The sequence below is a fragment of the Mauremys mutica genome, chromosome 4 (assembly GCF_020497125.1).
Source record: "Mauremys mutica isolate MM-2020 ecotype Southern chromosome 4, ASM2049712v1, whole genome shotgun sequence".
In the NCBI taxonomy this organism is placed as follows: domain Eukaryota; kingdom Metazoa; phylum Chordata; order Testudines; family Geoemydidae; genus Mauremys; species Mauremys mutica.
This window is the reverse complement of record NC_059075.1, coordinates 162,023,659-162,045,686: the sequence shown is the minus strand read 5'-3', so window position 1 is coordinate 162,045,686 and position 22,028 is coordinate 162,023,659. Positions and strand designations below refer to the sequence as shown.

At 53.6% G+C, this 22,028-nt stretch overlaps 1 protein-coding gene across 1 annotated transcript; it reads left to right on the top strand.

Moving 5' to 3' along the window:
* Positions 1-9,821: 9,821 nt before the first annotated feature.
* Positions 9,822-18,841, top strand: LOC123369233 (serine protease 27-like). Its single transcript, XM_045014588.1, has 6 exons — positions 9,822-9,903; positions 14,857-14,883; positions 15,784-15,949; positions 16,161-16,432; positions 17,608-17,777; positions 18,533-18,841. Exons 1-6 carry the CDS (start codon positions 9,822-9,824, stop codon positions 18,839-18,841), a joined length of 1,026 nt encoding a protein of 341 aa, XP_044870523.1.
* The last annotated feature ends 3,187 nt before the right edge of the window (positions 18,842-22,028 follow it).

The window sequence follows — 22,028 nt, the reverse complement described above, 5'->3', positions numbered from 1 at the left end:
ATTTCTTCCAAGTTTGTAATGCCTTTTCCCCTCACCCGCTTATCTAACAAATCTCTCATTTCATTTACATAAGCCACATTACTTAATCCAGACCAACCTCTTAAGACTCCTGAATTTTACCCTGTAGGTTTCAGGTGTAATCTGGAACTGTTTTAAATCCAGATCCTTAAATTTACCATAGTTTGCAGCAGCATCAATAGGCATCTTATTGAATATGTCCAGAGCTCTCCCAGTCAAGTTTGCAACCAAAGTGGTCGTTTTATGATCTTCAGAAATTGCATGGAGAGTGCACAGTCGCTCAAAGGTGATGAAATAATTGGCAATATCACTGGATTCATCATGCTGCGGGCATAATCGTTCCCTTTTGTGGATTTTTGGGGAAATAGAGCCAGCAGGTGGAGGATTTTGTCTCTTCCACTCCATTGCATCCAGTTCATGTCTGGAATGCCACATGCCGGCAGGGGCCTGAGACCTAATGAAATATGGTCCCACACATGTAATAGTTGGCAATCTCTTGGCGTTTGAGGGTTTGTCTTCCAAGAAATGATAGCCAGTTATCGCTGGTGGATTCCTCTAATGAAGCCAACCTTGGATCCACAGATCTTATGACAGATGGGGTAGATGTTTCCCAGTGGAAGGGGCCAATCTGGGTTGTTGAATCAAGCTATGGTGCGTTCTCACCTCCTCTCCCATTTCTCCATTTCCTGTTGTCTTCACTGGGTCTCGAAACAGTGGGTTTCTATCCCTGGGTGCTTGAAAGCACGTTGGGGTGCTTCTCCACAAGGTCCTTCTCCACTGAACGGTCGAGGGCTTGGGTCTCCCATAAGTTTATGAGGATGTTGGACTTCTCACTGTTGGCTTTGAGGTGCTTTCTTTGCCCTCTCCGGACATATATGGATGTAAGGAAAAAGTGTCTACAAGAGGTCTCCGCCCAGCTCCTAGTTGGGTACAGCCAGTTGAGAGGATGGCATAAACTGACTTGTCACATCCCGCTGCCGGTGCTCACCACTGGCTGCTTTCTTCTCTCTTTGTTCTCACCCATCCTCACGAGCCTTGGAAACTGCTCTCTGACGTGGATCTCTTTCTTGTAGGTGGTGTCAGTTGACTCGCATGTGTGGTTTTTTCCATGGGCTGTCCCAGATAGCTGACCCAGCAGGCCTCGATAGCGCTACCCAGAAAGGCCACCGACGCGGCTGGGTGGCGAAGGTGCTTGGGCAGATTTATCGCCAGCGAAGCCGGTTTTAGCTCCCTGGATCAATGTCTACACATCTATGGTCGTTACAGCGGATGCAGCAGGACTCTTCGCTGCCCCCGAGGCAGGGCAGAGGGTTACGGCGACATTTATAGACGGAGGCAAATAACTAGGATACACAACTTACGTACCACCTTCCGTGCGGCATGAGATTTGTTTGTGAACAAGATATCCCCTTGTTCCTGATATCTTGAACAAACCCGTCAAACCACCTGGACTTCTACTAGATTGAGGTGTAACAGAAACAGATGTTTAGGTGAATAGCTAATACCTAGAACACTAGCAGGGCCATCCCTAGCTACTCTGGGGCCCTACGCAGCCCCCCCCCGAGGGGGGTGGAGCCCCAGGCCTCTGCGGGGGGCAGCGGGGGGCTGGCCCCAGGCCTCCACAGGAGGGGCGGGGCTGGCTTGTGGGTCAGGGGGAACCACCCCCCAGTACTCACCAGCGGCGCGGCTGGGGCCAGGTCGCTGCACTCCCGCCGCCGGCGAGTGCAGGCCCAGCCCTGCGGCAGAGCTCAGGGGAGTGGGGGCGGGAATGGGCAGGGGCTGGGGCAGGGAAGGGACCGGGTGGCAGCGGAGCAGGGGCTGGAGCAGCACGCAGCTGCGCAGGGCACCAGGCAATGTGGTACCCCAGATCCCCTGGTGCCCGACGCGGCTGCGCGCTCTGCGTATGGGTAAGGACGGCCCTGTGCACTAGCAACAACTTTGCCAAGTTCACGTACCAGACAGTGAACTTGTGAGCAGCTGCTCCAATACGTGGTTCACAGCCTCTGGTTCCGGCCACCGGGCCCCGTGCTCCAGGCTCTCTCTCCGCTACCATATGGGTGCAGGCCACTGTTGCCGTTTGGATTCGAAATGAAGGCTTCCTGCCTTTAGATCTGTAACCCTCCAGTTCCACTCGTCACAGAATGTCACAAAGCCGCCCGAGGAAAGCGCCGGTTGTTAGTGACTTGTGCAATTTGCATCCTAACTCAGTCTAAAGGCTGCAATGTCCTAAGTCCTGCGTGACCCGAGTTGCCTAGTGTCGGAGAAAAACCCGCACTGCAAACGCCAAGGTCATGGCAGGCTGCAAACAGGAGAGCAGGTTCTCCCCAAACTGGTGAGTAACATTGAAGTTAGACTCACCAACCAGTCGCCAGCTGGGCTCCTGATCCCCCACGCTGGTTACCAAGAACCTCGAAAAAAGCAATCCCACAGCCCCCTTTCTTGCGTTGCTTCTCTGGCTCCCGATCAGCACCTCGGTCCAGTACAGCGAGAAGTTACTTAAAATTCTATTCGCTTTACAAAATGTTCTTCTGACCGCAAAGGACCAGCTACGTTACCAGATCTGTACTAGTCTGGATCTTACCCAACACACCACACGGCCAGCCAATCCTTCAGCGTGTAAAACGAAAGGTTTTATTAAAAACAAAAAGACAAGAACAGGAGGAGAGATATTAAATAGTCAAAGCACTCAGCTGCATAGATCAGTTCTTAGCAGGCTTGGAAGTCCCTCTGGAACGCATCCGCAGCCTGGATGGGTCTGTCAGTCCTCGGTTCAAAGCTTCAGTTTTCAGAGAGGTTACCCCAGAGGTGAGACGCAGGACTGAAGACGAAACAGAGACGATGCAGCTGCCTTCTATATCTTTTGCCATGCGGCCTGTTCATCCTCTGTCCCAAACACAAGCTCCCAGCACGTGGGCACGGGAAAGCACTTGGAGTCTCCTGTCCACAGGCCTGTCCCTGCACGTCGCGCTGACTCACAGGCGTCGCCCCTGACGTCTCTCAGTGGGTTCGTCGTGCAGCTGGTTGCGCTGGATGGGCCGTCACGCAGGCGAGCCAGTGCAGATGCCGATCAGTCTGCGGGTGTCACCCAGCCACACGGTACAGCTTTGATATACAAATATACCGCGCATAATGCATATGTGATACAGACACACAAACACGATCATCCCATTTAGTCAGTTATAGCTACGGCTACATTTTAGTCACGGGTATTTTTAGTAAACGTCACAGACAGGTGACAGGCAGTAAGCAAAAATTCACAGCTCATGACCCATGACTTTTACTATATACCCCTGACTAAAACTTGGGGGGAGGGACTTGGGGGGGCAGCCCTGGGGGCGCCACAGGTGCTGGGGGGACAGCCTGGAGGGTGCCATGGATACTCAAGGGGGCGTGGCCCAGGGGGATGCTGGGGGTACTCAGGGGGAGCACGGCACGGGGGGTGCCATGGGTACTCAGGTGGGGCACGGCCCGGGGGGTGCCGCGGGTACTCAGGGGGGGCATGGCACGGGGGGTGCCATGGGTGCTCAGAGGGGCATGGCTTGGGGGGTGCAGCGGATGCTTGCAGGGGGTAGCAGGATTGGGGCAGGTTCCCTATCCGGCTCCTGGGAAGCAGCGACCTTCAGCTGCGAGCCCCATGTGCTGCCTCCGCTATGCCCCAGCCCCAGCCCTGCAGCTCCCATTGGCTGGGAACTGCGGCCAATGGGAGCTGCGGGGGCGGTGGCTGCGGGCGCAGAGGTAGCATGTGGAGCTAGGAGCTGAGGAAGGGGAGCTCCTGTCACCCTTCCGGGGAGCTCCCCCATCAGGTAAGTACCGCCCGCACCCCAATCCCCAGCCCTGGGGCCCCCCACACACCCAAACTCCTGCTTCCGGGGGGTGCACCTGGCCATGCTTGGCCGGCTCCTGGGCCAGGCACACCGGCCGCTGCAGAAGTCACAGAGGTCACGGAAAGTCACAGAATCCGTGACTTCTGTGACTTAATTATAACTGTTCCGCAGATACCTTACAGGACATATCTTTGTAACATTGGTATCCGTAACTTTATAAACGGTCACCCCTATTCCCTACAGCGTAACAGCCTGTGTCCCCAGCTACCCCCAGCCCTTGACTCGAGGTTTCCTTCTGGGAAGCTGCCCTCCCTCACCTGAGCCCTGGAGATTAGTCACGGAGGCAACCAAACACCAACGAGCAAGAAGATCCCTGGGCCACCCTCCAGGACTTGGCGCTGACCCGGGGTGTGACGGATCTCTCAAGGCCGACGTGCACATCGCTTCATAGCACAGAGCCAGCTGATCCTGCCGTCACTCAGCGCAGCAACGCCTCACGCCGCGAATGTGACTGGAGTGCGTGCAGGCAAACGCTGGAATTCAAATCTATGGGATGATGCCACCTTCTCCTCATCCTCCTCCGTCTCTCCCAGTCATCGAGCCATGGATTTTAAGCCCAGAGGGGACCGACACATCCCGTAGTTGGACCTCCTGTAAAACGCAAACCGTTACATTTCATCCTGAGACACCTTTGTGGAGCCTCGTCACTTATGTTGGCCTGAAGCATCTTCCAGAAAGGCAGCTGGTCTTGATGCCATTGAAAGCTGGAGAATACACCACTTCCCGTGGGAGTGCGCTTACTTTTCCACCACACGCACTGACCCGTTCCCAGGGAACGAACCAGAGCACGGCAAGCTTAACTGTGTATGATTGGCATTTGGGGGCATTACATGGATGGATGGATAGAGGGGTGTGTATGGAGGTGGATGGTAGATGGACAGGGATGCGGGGGTAGATAGACTGGTGGGTGTGGCCAGTATATGGTTTAACGCCCGGTCTGCCTCTCCCTCAATGTGAAGAGGACTATGCACACCTGTGGTAACCAAGCTGAGATTTTCCCCAGACACTTTAGCCAAACGTATCCTGGTTTGGATTAAAACGTAAAATAAGGTTTATTAACTACAAAAGGATAGATTCTAAGTGATGATAAGTGAGAGCAAACAGATCAAAGCAGACTGCCTACTCAACAAAACCGCAAACTGAGCTTAACACACTAGGTAGGTAGGATATGAATTAGCAAATTCTCACCCCGATTGATAAACGGGCCGGCAGATTCTCAAGGCACAAGCTCCCTTGGCTTTGCAGCTTTGGGTTTCTCAGGTTTTCCTACACAGGCTAGAAATCCTTTAGCCTCGGCGCATCACTTCCCCCCTGTTCAGTCTTTGTTCCTCGGGCGTTTCCAGGTGTGGTGTTGCAGGGAGAGTGAGGTCCCCCCATGATGCCGTTTACCCCTTTTTGTATCTTCTTTGGAAAGCTCTTTGGCTGTGACCTGGGTGAAGCAGTTCCCATTGTGCAGCGCTGTCTCTGAGAAGTTTCTGTTGTACACAATTCCTGGGGTGATCCTTGTGCCTGTGCGCGTTTCCTCTATAACCCATTAACCTGGTTTGGCCTTTTTACTGTTGTACCTGAAAAGGCTGCTTGGGGGTGTTTTCAGCCTCACAGCATGTTTCAGTAACACCTACATAGCCAAACTTCATACCTTCACCTACGACAATAGCACATACAATCCAATCAGGTATTACTGTCTAGCACAGGGGTAGGCAGCCTATGGCACGGGTGCCGAAGGCGGCACGCGAGCTGATTTTCAGTGGCACTCACACTGCCCGGGTCCTGGCCACCGGTCCGGGGGGCTCTGCATTTTAATTTAATTTTAAATGAAGCTTCTTAAACGTTTAAAAAACCTTATTTACTTTACATACAACAATAGTTTAATTATATATTATAGACTTATAGAAAGAGACCTTCTAAAAACGTTCAAATGTCTGACTGGCACACGAACCCTTAACTTAGAATGAATAAATGAAGACTCGGCACAGCACGGCTGAAAGGTTGCCGACCCCTGTGCTAGCAGATCAAGACTTTTAGAATAATACCTCACAAGGCAGCCTTTGTACAAAACAGATCCTAATTACACGACAGTGGTGAATATTGGGGGGAGTCCGGGGATCACAGTGGAGATAAGGCTGAATGGAAAAATGTATATAAGGATAGATGGGGGTACTGGGAATGGATAGCTGGATAGGGGAGTGGACTTTGGTGGGTTAGAGCAGTGGGGGAGCTAAGAGTCAGAAATCCTGGGAGGGAAGTGAGAACTAGTGGGTTAGAGCAGCGTGGGGGCTGGGAGCCAGGACTCCTGGGTTCTATCCACAGTTCTGGGAGGGGAGTGGGGTCTAGACAATTAGAGGGGGGAGGGTTGGGAGCCAGGACTCCTGGGTTCTATTCTGGCTTTGGAAGGGGAGCCAGGACTAAGCTTGCCCCAAAAGAAGGGCCCCTGGATGGGGAGTTTATCCCTCTAATTGGGTGCCTCGCCCTGATAATTACAGTCTTTCCAGGAAGCTGTTGGGCAAACAAGGCCAGCCAGGCAGAGTTCCAGCACCCTGGCTCCCTTCCGATCCCCCAGTGAGGCCTTCCCCAACAGATCCGCTGCCCCCCTAGCATCCCCTGGCCCCTTTGCTACCCAGCTGACCCCAACTGCCATGAATGGGGTTTTGGCCTAGGGGATGGTGGGGTTCACTGAAATCCCTGGCAGGAAATGGCAGGGTTTGCAGCATCTCTGAAAGGTGGGGTCAGGGAGAATTAGCTGGGTTTGTCTCCTCTGGGTCTCACGCAACCCAGCCAGGAAGTGGGAATAGAGCCCAGGAGTCCTGGCTCCCAGCTCCCCCAGCCCTGACCCACCAGACCCTCCAGGGGCTGGGGAGAGAACCCAGGAGTCCTGGCTCCCAGCCCCTCCTGCTCTAACCCACCAGCCCCCACTCCCCTCCAGGAGCTGGGGAATTGCTTACAAAATCTCTCTTCTCTTGTTTGCTGGCTAGCTGCTGAGATGTCTTAGGGATGTACATTGAGATATTTCTCAGGAGTGACTGGAAGAGCTCTTTCGACCAAGTGATACTTGTGTGTTTAGTTCCTGTTAATAAAAACAACTGGGCACTTTAAACAGTCTGGAAAAAAATCAGTTCTCCTCTAACTTAACTGGGTTTCATACCCTTTGTTCCTGCAAGATTGCAACCCTGACAGGTTTCCTGTTTTTCACAGACACTTCCAGAAACCTGCAAGAGTCACCCTGGATTATTGTTACTGCAGCGTACCAGAGTATTATACTGCACGCAAAAATATTATGCTCTTCTACGGTAATAACAATGACAATAATACAGTTTGAACATTAGGACTGCAAGAAAGTACTCGGGTATTTTGCAGTAATAATAGATTTATTACTACATGAAAGTACTCTGGTATTGTCCAGAAGTAATATCATTAGACTATTAGTACTGCACAAAGGTACTCGGCTGTTTTCCAGTAATAATACGGGTAGACTATTAGTAGTGTGCAAAGGCATTCCGGTATTCTCCAATAATAATAATAGTGCTGGTACTGCATAAAAATACTCTCACTGGAGAATAACTGTAAAATACTAAAGGACTTTTGTAGCCCTGTTAAGAATATTAAAGTACGAGTGAGTTTACTAATGTATTGCTGTAAAGTAGCAGAGCAGTTTTACAGTACTAGTGCTTTACCTGGAGTATTACTGTAATAACAGTATTTATAATAATGCAACTGGAATATTACTTCAAAATACCAGCGGATTATCTATAACCCTGTTAAGAGAAATCCAGCACCTGTGGACTTACTGGTGTTCGGTTATAAAATACCTGAGTCTTTTGTCTCTGTGACAAGTACTACAGCACTTGTGATTCTCCTTTTATGAGTACTACACTAAAGAGTGAGTTTTCTGGAAGTATTGCCTGCATATATTTGTGCAGTATCGATAATTTTATTGGGCCATTATGGTAGAATACTAAGGTATATTTTATAGCCGTATTAAGACGACTAAGGTGTTTAGCTGAGCATTGTCATAGCATACCAGAGTGATAATGTGTATGGCATTAGGATGCATTCAAGTAATGTAACTAGACTATTTCTTATAGAATACCAAAGTATTTTATGCCCTATTAAGTGCACCACACTGATAGTGAACTTACTGGAGTATTAATGTGGAACACCAGAGTATTATTGTTCAGTACTATAACAAAGTAATTGGAGTACTGCTCTACAGCACCAGATTGTCTTTAGAGAACCTATGAAGAATACTACAATATTAGCGAGCTTTTGTATGGTACCAGTAATCCAACTGGGGTATTACAAGAGTACTTTTGCATGGTACTCCAATAACTGGGCTATTTCTCAGGAATACTGAAGTATAGTTTGTAGTCCTATTAAGATTGCTACCATGCTAGTCACCTTACTGGAGGATTACTTTAAAATATCCAATTACTGTATCTTTTCTGGCCCTGATTATAATACTGCACTGAAGCATACCAGAGTACACTTTAAAGATCTAAGAGTATTTCAATACCAGCGAGCCTGCTGGGTACTACTGTAACATATTAGTGTGCCTTTCGCTGCTCCGTTGAGTATTATTGTACCAGCGAGCTTGCTGGGTATTACTGTAAAATACTAGAGTACCCTTTGTGAGAAGTACCACAGTCCTGGTGATATTACTGGAATGTTACTGTAGAATACCAGAATACCTTTTGCAGCTCTGTTTGGTATTATTCTACCAGTGAGATTGCTGGACTAGTAGTATAATATACCAGAGTATCTTTCATGGCTGTGTTAAGAGTACCAAACTCCTGGTAATCTTATTGCTTAAAATACCAAGGTACTTTGCAGAGACCTATAAAGAGTGAAAATACTAATGATCTTACTGGAGTATTCCCATAGAATACAAAAGTACCGTTTGCACCTCTCCTGAATATTACTGTATCAGTGAGCGTGCTGGAGTATTACCACAGAATACCAGAGTACTTTTTTATAGTCCTTTTAAGGCTACAATAATATGGGTGATCTAACTAGAGTGTTACTGTAAAACACCAGAATACCAACTGTAGTTCTCCTAAGAGGGCCACAGTTCTGGTTCTCTTACTGGAGTCTTACAGCAGAATAGCAGGGAATTCTTGGTATCTCTATTAAGAGTATTTATGTTATCAGTGAGCTTGCTAGGCTATTACTCCAACATACCAGAGCACCTTTGGGAGTCATAATTAGAATACCACAGTATTAGTATTCTTACTGGAATAGTACTGTAAAATACCTGAATACCTTTTGTAATCTTAATACCACAGTACTAATATTCTTGCTGGAGTACTACTGTAAAAATACCAGAGTACCTTTTGCAGCTCCACCGCATATCACCACACCAGTGAGCTTGCAGGAGCATTACTGTGCTATACCAGAACACCACCTTTAATAAAATAAAATAAAATAATAAGTAATAATAAATCGTAATTAATACTATCACAGTACTTGTATTCTTACTGGAGTATTACTGTGAAGAACCTCAGCGCCTTTTTGCAGCTCCATTTCTTAATACTGCACCGGAGGGCCGTGTTACTATTGGCAAGGCATTGCCTCTGACACCTCAACCCACAAACTGGGGTCACCTGAGGTGCCAGCAGCAGCAAAGGAGGGAGGCCAGGGCAGCTCCAGAGGAAGGGAGAGGAACAGGAAAGGAGAACTGAGGGAACAATTGGTGCACATCTGGCAAGCGGCGACAGGGATGCTTGGGCAGAAGGGAGGACATGTGCCGACGTCTGCTGAACCTGTTGGTTAACATTCTAGGCAGACTAACTGGCTGGATATAAACCGCGTTGGGGTGCACACCCTCTCCTGGCTGGGTGCATCGCCCGGTGGCCTGGCTGCCTCTCTCTCGGGGAGCTTTGGAATCCCCTTTGGGTTTAGTGATTGGTGCTGCTCACGAGCAGTATGGAGGAGCGGCGAACCAAGGCCAGCGGGCTGAGCTGGGCAAGGAGAATGGGGTCGCTGGTCCTGCACATTGTGCTGATGGGTAAGAGAGTCCGTCTGTCTGAGTATCAGAGGGGGAGCCGTGTTAGTCTGGATCTGTAAAAGCAGCAAAAAGTCCTGCGGCACCTTATTGGCTAACAGACGTATTGGAGCGTGAGCTTTCGTGGGTGAATGCCCACTTTGTCCTCTGTGTGAGTGATCTGCTTACAGAGAGGGAGTGGGGAGGGGAGAGGCAGGACTCCTGGGTTCTATCTGCCACTCTGGGAGGGGAGTAGACTAGGGTCTAGTCGGCTGGAGCTGGGGAGTCAGGACTCCTGGGTTCTACCCCTAGCTCTGGGAGGGGAGTCTCATGGGCTAGAGCAGGGGGTGCTGGGAGCCAGGATTCCTGGGTTCTATCCCTGGCTCTGGGAAGGGGAGTGGTGTCTAGTGGTTAGAGTGGGGGGGGGGGCTGGGAGCCAGGATTCCTGGGTTCTATCTCCAGCTCTGGGAAGGGAGTGGGGTCCACTGGGTTGGAGTAGGGGCAGGCTGGGAGCCAGGACTCCTGGGTTCTCTCCCCGACTCTGGGAGGGGAGTGGGGTCTAGTGGGTTAGAGCATGGGGAGCTGGGAGCCAGGATTCCTGGGTTCTATCCCTGGCTCTGGGAAGGGGAGTGGGGTCTAGTGGTTAGAGCGGGGGGGCTGGGAGCCAGGATTCCTGGGTTCTCTCCCCAGCTCTGGGAGGGGAGTGGGGTCTAGTGTTTAGCGGGGGGGCTGGGAGCCAGGATTCCTGGGTTCTATCCCTGGCTCTGGGAAGGGGAGTGGGGTCTAGTGGTTAGAGCGGGGGGGGCTGGGAGCCAGGATTCCTGGGTTCTCTCCCCAGCTCTGGGAGGGGAGTGGGGTCTAGTGTTTAGCGGGGGGGGGGGGCTGGGAGCCAGGATTCCTGGGTTCTATCCCTGGCTCTGGGAAGGGGAGTGGGGTCTAGTGGTTAGAGCGGGGGGGGGGGGGTTTGGAGCCAGGACTCCTGGTTCCATTCATAGTTCTGTGGGTCAAGGGTGGGCTGTGTCCTTTGTATCTAAAGGATTCCCTGCACTGTGGCAAATCTGCAGCTTCCTGTTAATTGATGTTGCTGGTGGAGTTGGCCTAACGAACCTACTGCCTTGGCTGAGGGCTAGAGACAGGGTCCTGGCAAGCCTGTTATCCTTGTTCTGACTCTGTGTTAGCATCAATCGCTGGTTGCAAAATTGCCATCAATTTGCAGTATCTGGGGTGTTCAAAGGTTTAGTGGGGAAAAGAAGCCAAGATTTATCGAAACATACTAAACTCTGGGTCAAATGTTTGAGTTGAAAATGTAGCTGGATCCAAAAATGCCATAACCTGGGCTAAAAAAAAGGTTTTGTGCAAACATGCAACATGATTTTGGTTAAAATAATGCAAAAAAAAAAGTATTTTTTTTATTTTGGCACAAAAATGGGTTAAATTGTAAGAACTGTCCTAAATCTGTATCCATATCAAGCATGCGCCAGTGTGGTTCATTACATAGGCAATAGAAATCATTTAGTTATTTCTCTGGCCTGTTTCACCTTTTGCTAGCAACCTTTATATTGAGTTTCAGGTCCACCCTTGTCTATGCAACGCCTCCCTGGTTAGAATCACCTGCAGATTTAAGTCAGACTCTGATTAAATGCAAATACTGTGCAGTTGTTTCCCAGCTGCTCCACCCCAGAGGTGGCTGCATTGCAGCTCTGGGCGAGCCATCCTTGTGGGCCTGTTCCCCATCTGCCCTGCCCGAGATGCAGCTGTCTTTCTCTCAGTTCCCCACATATTTTAAGCCTCTCTCCTAATCAAATGAAGCATCTGGCACAAACTTTTTAATCCCGTCACAGACACACAGGAAGAGACGGTTCCCACTACAAGCGGCACAGAATCATGCACCCCATTTTATTGAGGGGGAAACTGAGCCCCAGAGCAAAGCAAGGACTTACCCCCAGGGAATCTTTAGCAAACCTGAGAATAGAACCCAGGAGTCCTGGCTCCCAGCCCCCCTGTTCTAACCCACTAGATCCCACTCCCCTCCCAGAGCCGGGGAGAGAACCCAGGAGTCCTGGCTCCCAGCCCCCCCATTCTAACCCACTAGACCCCACTCCCCTCCCAGAGCCAGGGAGAGAACCCAGGAGTCCTGGCACCCAGCCCCCCTGCTCTAACCCACCAGAACCCACTCCCCTCCCAGAGCCGGGGAGAGAACCCAGGAGTCCTGGCTCCCAGCCCCGCCATGCTCCAACGCACTAGACCCCACTCCCCTCCCAGAGCTGGGGATAGAACCCAGGAGTCCTGCCTTTCTCCTGTCCTGAAGGGCTCCAGAATTATGTGAGGGGAGAAAGTTACCCCATTGGTCTCTCCTCCGTGTCCCTCAGCCGATGCCCGACCTGCCCATACACTCCAGCCGAGCCGTGCCAGGCGAACAGCTCTGCCCGCCGGGACCCCAGCGAGGCCGGCCCTGGAAGATAAGGTGGGCACCGTCTTCCCAAGCGCTCATCCCCCGGCCCCGGGTGCCACCAGCCGGCAGAACTCCACGCCTCCGGGGGAGTTCTACAGCTGAGCTGTTTAATTGGCTAATGAGGGACCTGTAATTCTTAACGAGCCACTGCCCGGGCAAGCCTGGCAAAAGGCGACGTCATTCATGTGGGTCGTGTGGATTGAGTACACAATGCCAAGGAGTGGGAAGGAGGAGACATGATGCCATGCTAGATGGGGGGCAGAGATGGGAGTGGGATACCAGGGTAGATGGGCCTGTGTGTCTGACCTGGGATGGCAGAGATGGGGGCAGGATCCAGGGTAGATGGGCCCATGGGTCTGACCTGGGGTGACAGGGGTGGGGGCGGGATCCAGGGTAGATGGGCCCATGGGTCTGACCTGGGGTGACAGAGATGGGGGCGGGATCCAGGGTAGATGGGCCCATGGGTCTGACCTGGGGTGACAGGGGTGGGGGCGGGATCCAGGGTAGATGGGCCCATGGGTCTGATCCGGGGTGACAGGGGTGGAGGCGGGATCCAGGGTAGATGGGCCCATGGGTCTGACCTGGGATGGCAGAGATGGGGGCGGGATCCAGGGTAGATGGGCCCATGGGTCTGACCTGGGGTGACAGGGGTGGGGGCGGGATCCAGGGTAGATGGGCCCATGGGTCTGACCTGGGGTGACAGGGGTGGGGGCGGGATCCAGGGTAGATGGGCCCATGGGTCTGACCTGGGGTGACCAGAATGGGGGCGGGATCCAGGGTAGATGGGCCCATGGGTCTGAGCTGGGGTGACAGGGGTGGGGGCGGGATCCAGGGTAGATGGGCCCATGGGTCTGACCTGGGATGGCAGAGATGGGGGCGGGATCCAGGGTAGATGGGCCCATGGGTCTGACCTGGGGTGACCAGGGTGGAGGCGGGATCCAGGGTAGATGGGCCTGTGTGTCTGACCTGGGATGGCAGAGATGGGGGCGGGATCCAGGGTAGATGGGCCCATGGGTCTGACCTGGGATGGCAGAGATGGGGGCGGGATCCAGGGTAGATGGGCCCATGGGTCTGAGCTGGGGTGACAGGGGTGGGGGCGGGATCCAGGGTAGATGGGCCCATGGGTCTGACCTGGGGTGACCAGGATGGGGGCGGGATCCAGGGTAGATGGGCCCATGGGTCTGAGCTGGGGTGACCAGGATGGGGGCGGGATCCAGGGTAGATGGGCCCATGGGTCTGATCCGGGGTGACAGGGGTGGGGGCGCGATACCAGGGTAGATGGGCCCATGGGTCTGATCCGGGGTGACAGGGGTGGGGGCGCGATACCAGGGTAGATGGGCCTGTGAGGCTAATCCGGGGCAGCAGGAAGGATTAAGGATGCCGGGGTGTGACCAGCCCAAAGACGCTGGGCCGGGCCTGTCGCCAGACCTGTTACGACACGAAGGCAGAACCACATTCCACGGTGCTGGAGCTCCCTGCCTCCATCCTTCACTTCCTTCTCCCTAATCCCGGGTAATTGCCACCCCGTAATTAAACATGGGAACATGAAGCCAGCTGTGATGCGCCTGCTCGGATCCCATCCCGGCCCTGGAATGTGGATCTGCCTCTGGGAGCAGCCGGGGAACAGCCCTAGGTCCGAGACCCTCAATCCCAGACCCGTCACAGAGGGGTGACCTGAGGCAGGGAGCTGCTCGGAGGGTGACCAACACGGTGGGGCTGTCTGAGTCTGCCGGGAGCCTGAGCCGATTGCTCAGAGAGGTGTGAACCACCCTGACTGAAACCAACACTGCCGGAGTCTTCAGAGAGCCTGAACCAATTGCTCCGAGGAGCCCAAATCAGAGCTGGGTGGGAAACAGGTTCCTGCCACTCAAATATTTTCCAAACTTTTTCCCCAGCTGAAATTGGGCTCAAACATCCAAACCCTGATGATATTGAGGAACTGAAAAAAATATTTTTCCCATATTGGGTCTATCGAAAAGGGGTTTTTGGATTTTCCACTTTTTTCTGGACTTTTTTTCTTCTCCTCTCCCCCGCCCCCCCCCCTCCCCCCCGGCTCATTTCCTTACAGTTCAAAATTCAAAATCTGTTTGAGGCAGGAATTTTTCTGTCCAAAAATGTCCAAATCAAACTTTTTGGCCGGCTCAAAAGACCTTTTTTTTCCTCCTCTGGGGTGGAGTAGCTGGGGAACAGCCACACATGGATGGCTCGACTGGCACTGAGATGCAGCCACTGCTGGGGTGGGGCAGCTGGAGAACAACCACACACAACATTGCACCGGAATGGCTTGCCCGGTGCTGAGATGCAGCCACTGCTGGGGTGGGGCAGCTGAGGAACAGCCACACTGCAGTGCCACGGGGGGATGACTCACCTGGTGCTGAGATGCAGCCACCTCTGGGGTGGAATTGGGTAGCATAGCTGGTCTCTCTGCTGCCCCCTGGTGGTGGACGGGAGAAAGGACCCTTGAGGCTGCTGCATCTAGGCAGACCCCGTGGCCCTCCCTCTGACTCTGTCTTTTTGCATTTCAGGTGCCCAGCAGAGCGAGGCAAACGGAGGTGAGTCTTGAGCCACTCTCAGCAATGCCCACGCCCGGTGCCGGCCCCCCAGCAGTAGGGGCGCCAGGTGTCCGGTTTTCGACTGGAACGCCCGGTCAAAAAGGGACCCTTAAAAGTCTGGTTGGCGGCCCAGCGGGGCTAAGGCAGGCTAGTCCCTGCCTGTCCTGGCTCCGCGCTGCGCCCTGGAAGTGGCCAGCAGGTCCGGCTCCTAGGCTGGGGGGCCACGGGGCTCCTTGCGCTGCCCCTGCCCCGATCACCAGCTCCACACTCCCATTGGCCGGGAACCGCGGCCAATGGGAGCTGCAGAGGCGGTGCCTGTGGGCGAGAGCAGCACGCGGAGCCTGCTGGCCCCCCGCCTAGGAGCTGGGCCTGCTGGCCACTTCCGGGGCGCAGCGCGGAGCCAGGACAGGCAGGGACTAGCCTGCCTTAGCCCCGCTGGGCCGCTGACCGGGAGCCGCCTGAGGTAACCCCGAGTCCCAAGCCCCTGCCCCAGCCCTGAGCCCTCGGCCCCGCCTGCCTCCCAACCCAGAGACCCCTTCTGCACCCCAAACCCCTCATCCCCGGCCCCACCCCAGACCCCTCGGCCCCGCCTGCCTCCCAACCCCCTGCCTCAACCCGCAGCCCCCTCTCACACCCTAAACCCCTCATTTCTGGCCCCACCCTGGAGCCCGCACCCCCTCCCACACCCCAACCCCCTTCCCCAGCCCAGTGAAAGTGAGTGAGGGTCGGGGCGAGCGAGCCAACCGGGGGAGGGGGAATGCAGTGAGCAGGGGCGGGGCCTCGGGTTAGGGGCGGGGCCTCCGGGAAGGGGCGGGGCTAAGGTGTTCGGTTTTGTGCAACGCCACCCACCGGACCCCAGGGCCGAGCCCGGATCCGACCTTCTGTCCCCTTTCTCCGCAGTCTGCGGGCAGCCTCGCTTGAACCTGAACCGGCTGGTGAAGGGGCAGGACACGGTGCCGGGAGAGTTCCCCTGGCAGGCCAGCATCCAGTGGAAAGGAGTCCACATGTGCGGGGCGTCCCTGATCAACGACGAATGGGTGGTTACGGCCGCTCATTGCTTCTTCCAGTGAGTACGGGGCTCTCCAGCCGCACCCCTGCCGGTGCCCCTCACTCCCGACCCGCAGCCCCCTGCCAGCCCAGCCCTGCCCCCCCCAGCTCTGCCGGTGCCCCTCACTCCCGACCCGCAGCCCCCTGCCAGCCCAGCCCTGCCCCCCCCAGCCCTGCCGGTGCCCCTCACTCCCAACCTGTCTCTGATGTGTTTCTCTGCCCCCAACCAGGGCCCGGAACCTGACCCAGTACCGGGTGGTGCTGGGGGCCCACCAGCTGCTGAAGCCGGGCCCCAACGCGTGCGCCTGCCCGGTCCAGCGCATTATCACCAACTCCCGCTACGCCGGGCAGACCACGAGCGGAGACATCGCCCTGGTCCAGCTGGCCAGGCGGCTGAATTTCACTGACTACATCCTGCCCATCTGCCTCCCGGACGCCTCCGTCCAGTTTCCCCCGGGCAAAGTCTGCTGGGTGACCGGCTGGGGCCACGTGCGCTCCTGGGGTAGGTCGGGATGGGACACCCGGGGTGGGGACAGGTCCTTGGGGTAGGTCTAGGGGAATGCGGGGCCAGAAGGATGGGAAGGAGTGAGGTCTGGCAGGGCTCAGGCGATCTGGAGTTCTAGTGATGGGTGAAAGAAAGAAAGAAAGAAAGAAAGAAAGAAAGAAAGAAAGAAAGAAAGAAAGAAAGAAAGAAAAAGGGAAATGGAATGGGAAAGAAAGAAAAAGGGAATGGGAATGGGAAGGAAAGAAAGAAAGAAAGAACAAAAAAGAAAGAAAGAAAAGGGGAATGGGAAAGAAAGAAAGAAAGAAAGAAAGAAAGAAAGAAAGAAAGAAAGAAAGAAAGAGGGAATGGGAAAGAAAGAAAGAAAGAAAGAAAGAAAGAAAGAAAGAAAGAAAGAAAAGGGGAATGGGAAAGAAAGAAAGAAAGAAAGAAAGAAAGAGGGAATAAGAAAGAAAGAAAGAAAGAAAGAAAGAAAGAAAGAAAGAAAGAAAGAAAGAGGGAATGGGAAAGAAAGAAAGAAAGAAAGAAAGAAAGAAAGAATGGGAAAGAAAGAAAGAAAGAAAGAAAGAAAGAGGGAAATGAAATAAAAGGAACAAGTCTGACCCCTAGTGTTGAAGGAGGGGACAAGGAGTGAATTGACGCATTAAAACAAAAGAAAAGGAAGGAAGAGGCCTAAGGTGAAGGGGTGGGGTGGGACGCACCGAGGGAAGGACAGAGTGTAAAAATGAAAGAATGAGCCCTCGAGTTAAAGACGGGGGGCGGGGGGCAGAGAATGAGAGAATGAATGGAAGAGTGAAAAAAGCCTTGGACTTAAGGGCAGGGCAGCGAGAGAAGAACAGAAAGCGGAAAGGCCTGGAAAACGACCCGCTGTGGTTGCAGGAGGGACAGGGCGCAAAGGGAAGAACAAGGAGATGAAGGAAGGAAAGCCTGAGCGGCAGCGTAGGGAGGAAGGGAACGGGGGAACAGGGGAGAACACTCCTGCCTTAGAGGGGCTAGAAAGCTCAGCTGCGGAGGCGCATGGAGGAGCCTTGGGAGCAGTGGCCGGGCCGCGGGAGAAGCGCCGGAGCAGACGCAGGCCGAACGGCAGGGTGCTCGGGGGAGGGCAGTTCAGCGCTGCCCCCCAGGGGCCGGGCTCAGCCCAGCGCCTCACCACCAGCTCTTGCTGCCCCTTGCAGTGGACCTGCCGTCCCCGCAGACCCTGCAGAAGCTGCAAGTCCCCATCATCGACTCCAAGACGTGCCGGAACCTCTACCTCACCAACATGCAGAACAGGCTGCCCCTCAGGAACATCCAGGATGACATGATCTGTGCCGGTTACGCCGAGGGCATGAGGGACGCCTGCAACGTGAGAGTCCCCTGGCCAGAGAACCCAGGAGTCCTGGCTCCCAGCCCCTCCCCATCTCCACAACTCCCTTTACCCCACTCCCCTCCCAGAGCCGGGGAGAGAACCCAGGAGTCCTGGCTCCCAGCCCCACCCCCTCTAACCCACCAGACCCCACTCCCCTCCCAGAGCTGGGGAGAGAACCCAGGAGTCCTGGCTCCCAGCCCCCCCCCCTCTAACCCACCAGACCCCACTCCCCTCCCAGAGCTGGGGAGAGAACCCAGGAGTCCTGGCTCCCAGCCCCCCCCCCTCTAACCCACCAGACCCCACTCCCCTCCCAGAGCTGGGGAGAGAACCCAGGAGTCCTGGCTCCCAGCCCAGGGAGCAGGCTGCGGGGGGAGGTATAGGCCCAGGGTCCCATCACAGAGCAGGTCACAGCTACTACACAATCCCTTTTCTGCATCACAGGGCAACTGTTCTCCACCTGCCAAGCCCCACCCCAGAGGTGGCTGCATTTTAGTACTGGGCGAGCCATCCCTTTGGAGCACTGCTGTGTGAATCCAGTTGTCCCACCCCAGAGGTGAATGCATTTCAGAGCTGCCACCTGCAGAGACCCTCCTGACTGAGACTGGGGCCCCGTTGTGCCAGGCACTGCACAGACCCCGACCAAGATCAGGGCCCCATTGTGATTAAGGAAGTCCGTGGCATAGCTCAGAATAGACCCAAACCCCCTGGTTCCCAGCCCAGTGCACTAACCCTTCTCTCTCTCGGCTCCTTAGGGTGACTCTGGTGGCCCTATGGCCTGCATTGTGGGTGATGTCTGGGTGCTGGCTGGAATCGTCAGCTGGGGCGAAGGCTGCGCCATCAGAAACCGCCCCGGAGTCTACAGTCGCCTCACCTCCTACCAAAGCTGGATCCGGGAATATATCCCCAACCTGGAGTTTGTCAAGGAGCCCAAAGGCCGGGAATCCCGTGCTGTGGCAGACATCAAGGGCCAAAAGCACCCTGGCGCTGGCTCGCCCAGCCAGGCTGCCTCTGTCATTGCCAACACCCTGCTGCTCCTGGCCTGCCTGCTGTATCTGATTTAAAACCAAGGCGGTAGGACAGAGAAAAAGAGAGAATTCCCCCACTCCTCTGTCAAGCTAGAAGGAAAAGGAAGAAGGAATCTATAGTTCTGGTCCAGTCTCCTCAGTGTTGGCTACCTAAAGGCCCTGGGTTTTAGCATTCCCTTTGGGGAAGTATTTTAAACATTTAAAAACTAAGGAAATTCCCAGCCAAAAAACTTTGTGAAACACTATAAATGTGTGTACACTCCTCTGCAACTACAGCAAGGGTGCCATAGTCACGAGGGGGTGGTCAACCACTTGGTCTAGATCTCTATCTTCAGGTATATATTTAGGATTAGGGAGTTTAAGATGGAACAAAACAACCTTTGCTGATCATTTCATAAATACATAGGGCCCAGCAATCCGCGTCTGTTTTTGCCAGGTGGGCGAGATAACTTGGGAGGAGTCATGGAGGTTTTGGCTGAGGGTGAAGCTAATCAAAAATGTTTTGAATGTTGCTAATTTCACAACATGTCAACATTTCTGATTTTGACCAGGAACCGATTGATACGTATTAATGCCATCGGACAAGGCCCGGGGAAGACCTCATCTGGACTCCTGTGCTCAGTTCTGGGCACCCGAGATAAAGAAAGTGGGACTCAGAGTTGGATAGGTGCAGAAAAGGTCTTCTAAGACGATGAGGAGATTGGGAAGCCGATCTTCTGAGAAGAGACTCAGAGAGGTTGGCTTTTTTCACGTAGAAAAACCAAGACTGAGAGGGGAACTGAGTTTGTAAATGTAGAAAATCTGAAAATTGCAAATGTTGAACATTTGAAAGTTGCAAATTTAGATGAGGAAAATAATAGGAAAAATCCTGACATAAATAAATAAAAACATTTTCAATTCTCCTCTTCCATCACCATCCTCTTTTGACCAGCAATCTGGATCACAAGCCATAAGAACAAGCATTTTGTTTGCTGTTATGGCCAATTTGAAGTGGAAGTCTCTTTCCCTGGGTTGAATGACCCCCTATGTACATTTGAGAGGATATTTCTTGGATTATATTTACAATGGATTAATTGATGGCATTTCTCACACGAACTAGATCTAAAAATCATAAAACACAGATATTTAAGTACTGAGATCATCTGTGTAGCTTTATGGATGGCAAACTGTGAATGAGCTAGAGCTCAGATATTTTGATATAAAGGAGTAGTCCAGTAGCTGGACACCACATTGATGGATGAATAGAGGTGTTGATAAACATGCCAGAATTACGGGTATTTGTGGAAATGGTGTGAGTTTCCCAGTATTTCAACCATTTCACTTTATTGTGACTTTAAATATTTCAGGCTTTGCCGATGTTTTGTAAGTGAATTGGTTACGGCTTTAACAAAGTTTTTTGTCTGGGAATTTCCTTAGTTTTTGTAATCCACAGAACCTTGATGCCGTTGGTTATTATTTTCCGTCTGATCGAGCGTCCGTTTCGCTGTCGGAGATGCGGTAGCTTGTTTCAGTCACGCACAAGATGATGCAGCGTTCCGATATATTGCCAGTGGAGCGTATGACTTCTTTGGTCCAGAGCTGGTTAGCAGATGGAGGTTGCAAACTCCGCCGGCTGTGCCAGTGGGGAAACGTGACCTTCTCAACCGCTGTTAATAGACTCCTTCGACCTAGCTGCTTGGACAGGGCATTGTGACTCTGCAGGCAGAATTTCTGGGACCCTTGGGCCAGAGAGATTAGTCTCAGGGAGTTTGCATTCTTAAATGAAGTTTATAAACTCTGCGTCCTTGGGTTGACGTTCTCAGAAGGTTCCAAACGTGGCAGGCGATAACGGGGACAAATGAGTCTCCTCTCTGTGAGTGCCACTCCAGATCCTTCTCCCCGCTTCTATAATGAAGGCCCAGATCCTCCAGGGAGCTGAATTTCACCGGGAGCTCGGCGCCTAGATACCTTTTCAGGATCTGGGCCTAGGAGTCTGAGCCGAACACCAGAGAAGCCAATGGCTCCTCTCCATTGATTGGCTCTCCAGCTGCACTAACGGGTGGACAAAGGAATTGTCTCAGTTTGCAGCAAGGGTTGGATATCAGGAAAAACTTTCCAGATCTCAGACTAGTTCAGGGCCAGAACGGGCACCCTGGGGAGACCCCATCGCTGGAGGTGTTTAAGAACCGGTTGGGCAAACACCTGTCAGGGAGGGTCTAGGTTGACTTGGTCCTGCCTCAGCATGGTGGGACTGAACGAGATGACCTCTTGCGACCCCGTCCTGCCCGCCACTTCCGTGATAGGCACCTCCCGCCAAGTGAATTGTTCGTAGAGAGGAGCCGGGTTGTCTCTCCACCCTGGGAGCCCACCTCCGAGCCACCAGCCGCGGCTCGCTGGCCTTTTATGTTGTTTAATGTGCCTAATGTGCATTCTGGATACACTCAGGCCTGGATTCTTCTTTCTAAGCCAATAAACTCCTTTCAATCCAAATGTGGCCTCTTGGAGTTAATAAGCGACGGAAATAAAGTGCAGCTGGGAGGCCTGTGTTCCAGACATTCGGGAGAAGGGGGGGGATTCCTGCTTTGTTTTGGGGGGGCTGCCCTTAAAACTGGTCCAATGTGCACAGTAGCTGCAATTCAGAGCAAGCAGAGACGGGACGTGCAACGCAGCCGAGGGGGGGGCGTCTCCGTTGGGGAGCAGACGGGCCAGGGACGATCCTGCCCTGGGTGTGGATGGGGGCTGGGGGAGGTGGGCCCTGGCCTCGGTTTAGGGCTGGCCTGACGTTCCCTTCCTGGAGAAGAGAATTCAGGATCCCCTGGATGCCGGCCAGTTCCCTGCTGCTGATGCAGGTGGGGGATGCAAAGCGGGCTAGAAGTGAACACGTGCAGCTGTGCACATCTGGACGTGCGCCACAGACATGCCTCCCCGCCGCTCTCCCTGCAAGGCCCGGAGGTGCTGGAGGGGAGGCAAAGGGGCGGGGGGGGCGGGTTCAGACAGGACCCCGCTGGGTTACTTCCAGCCCTGGGTGAGCTTGAGGCTGAAGCCAGATGCTGCCTGCTCCCACGGCTGAGCTGAAGGCTGGATTAAAACCAGAGAGGAAGTTTAACCCTGTAGAGCCTACGCTTAGGATCCTCTCTTGACCAATAGAATCCAGGCGTCCTGGCTCCCAGTCCCCTTTCCCCAACCCCACTCCCCTCCCAGAACCGGAGATAGAACCCAGGAGTCCTGGCTCCCAGGCCCCCCT

What these genes read in the sequence shown, in the direction of transcription:
- LOC123369233 (XM_045014588.1), top strand. Translation starts at nt 9,822, where the DNA reads ATGGAGGAGCGGCGAACCAAGGCCAGCGGGCTGAGCTGGGCAAGGAGA. An exon ending in GGGCCACGTGCGCTCCTGGG is followed by an intron (nt 16,433 to 17,607) that starts GTAGGTCGGGAT and finishes TGCCCCTTGCAG; the next exon opens with TGGACCTGCCGTCCCCGCAG. An exon ending in GCATGAGGGACGCCTGCAAC is followed by an intron (nt 17,778 to 18,532) that starts GTGAGAGTCCCC and finishes TCGGCTCCTTAG; the next exon opens with GGTGACTCTGGTGGCCCTAT.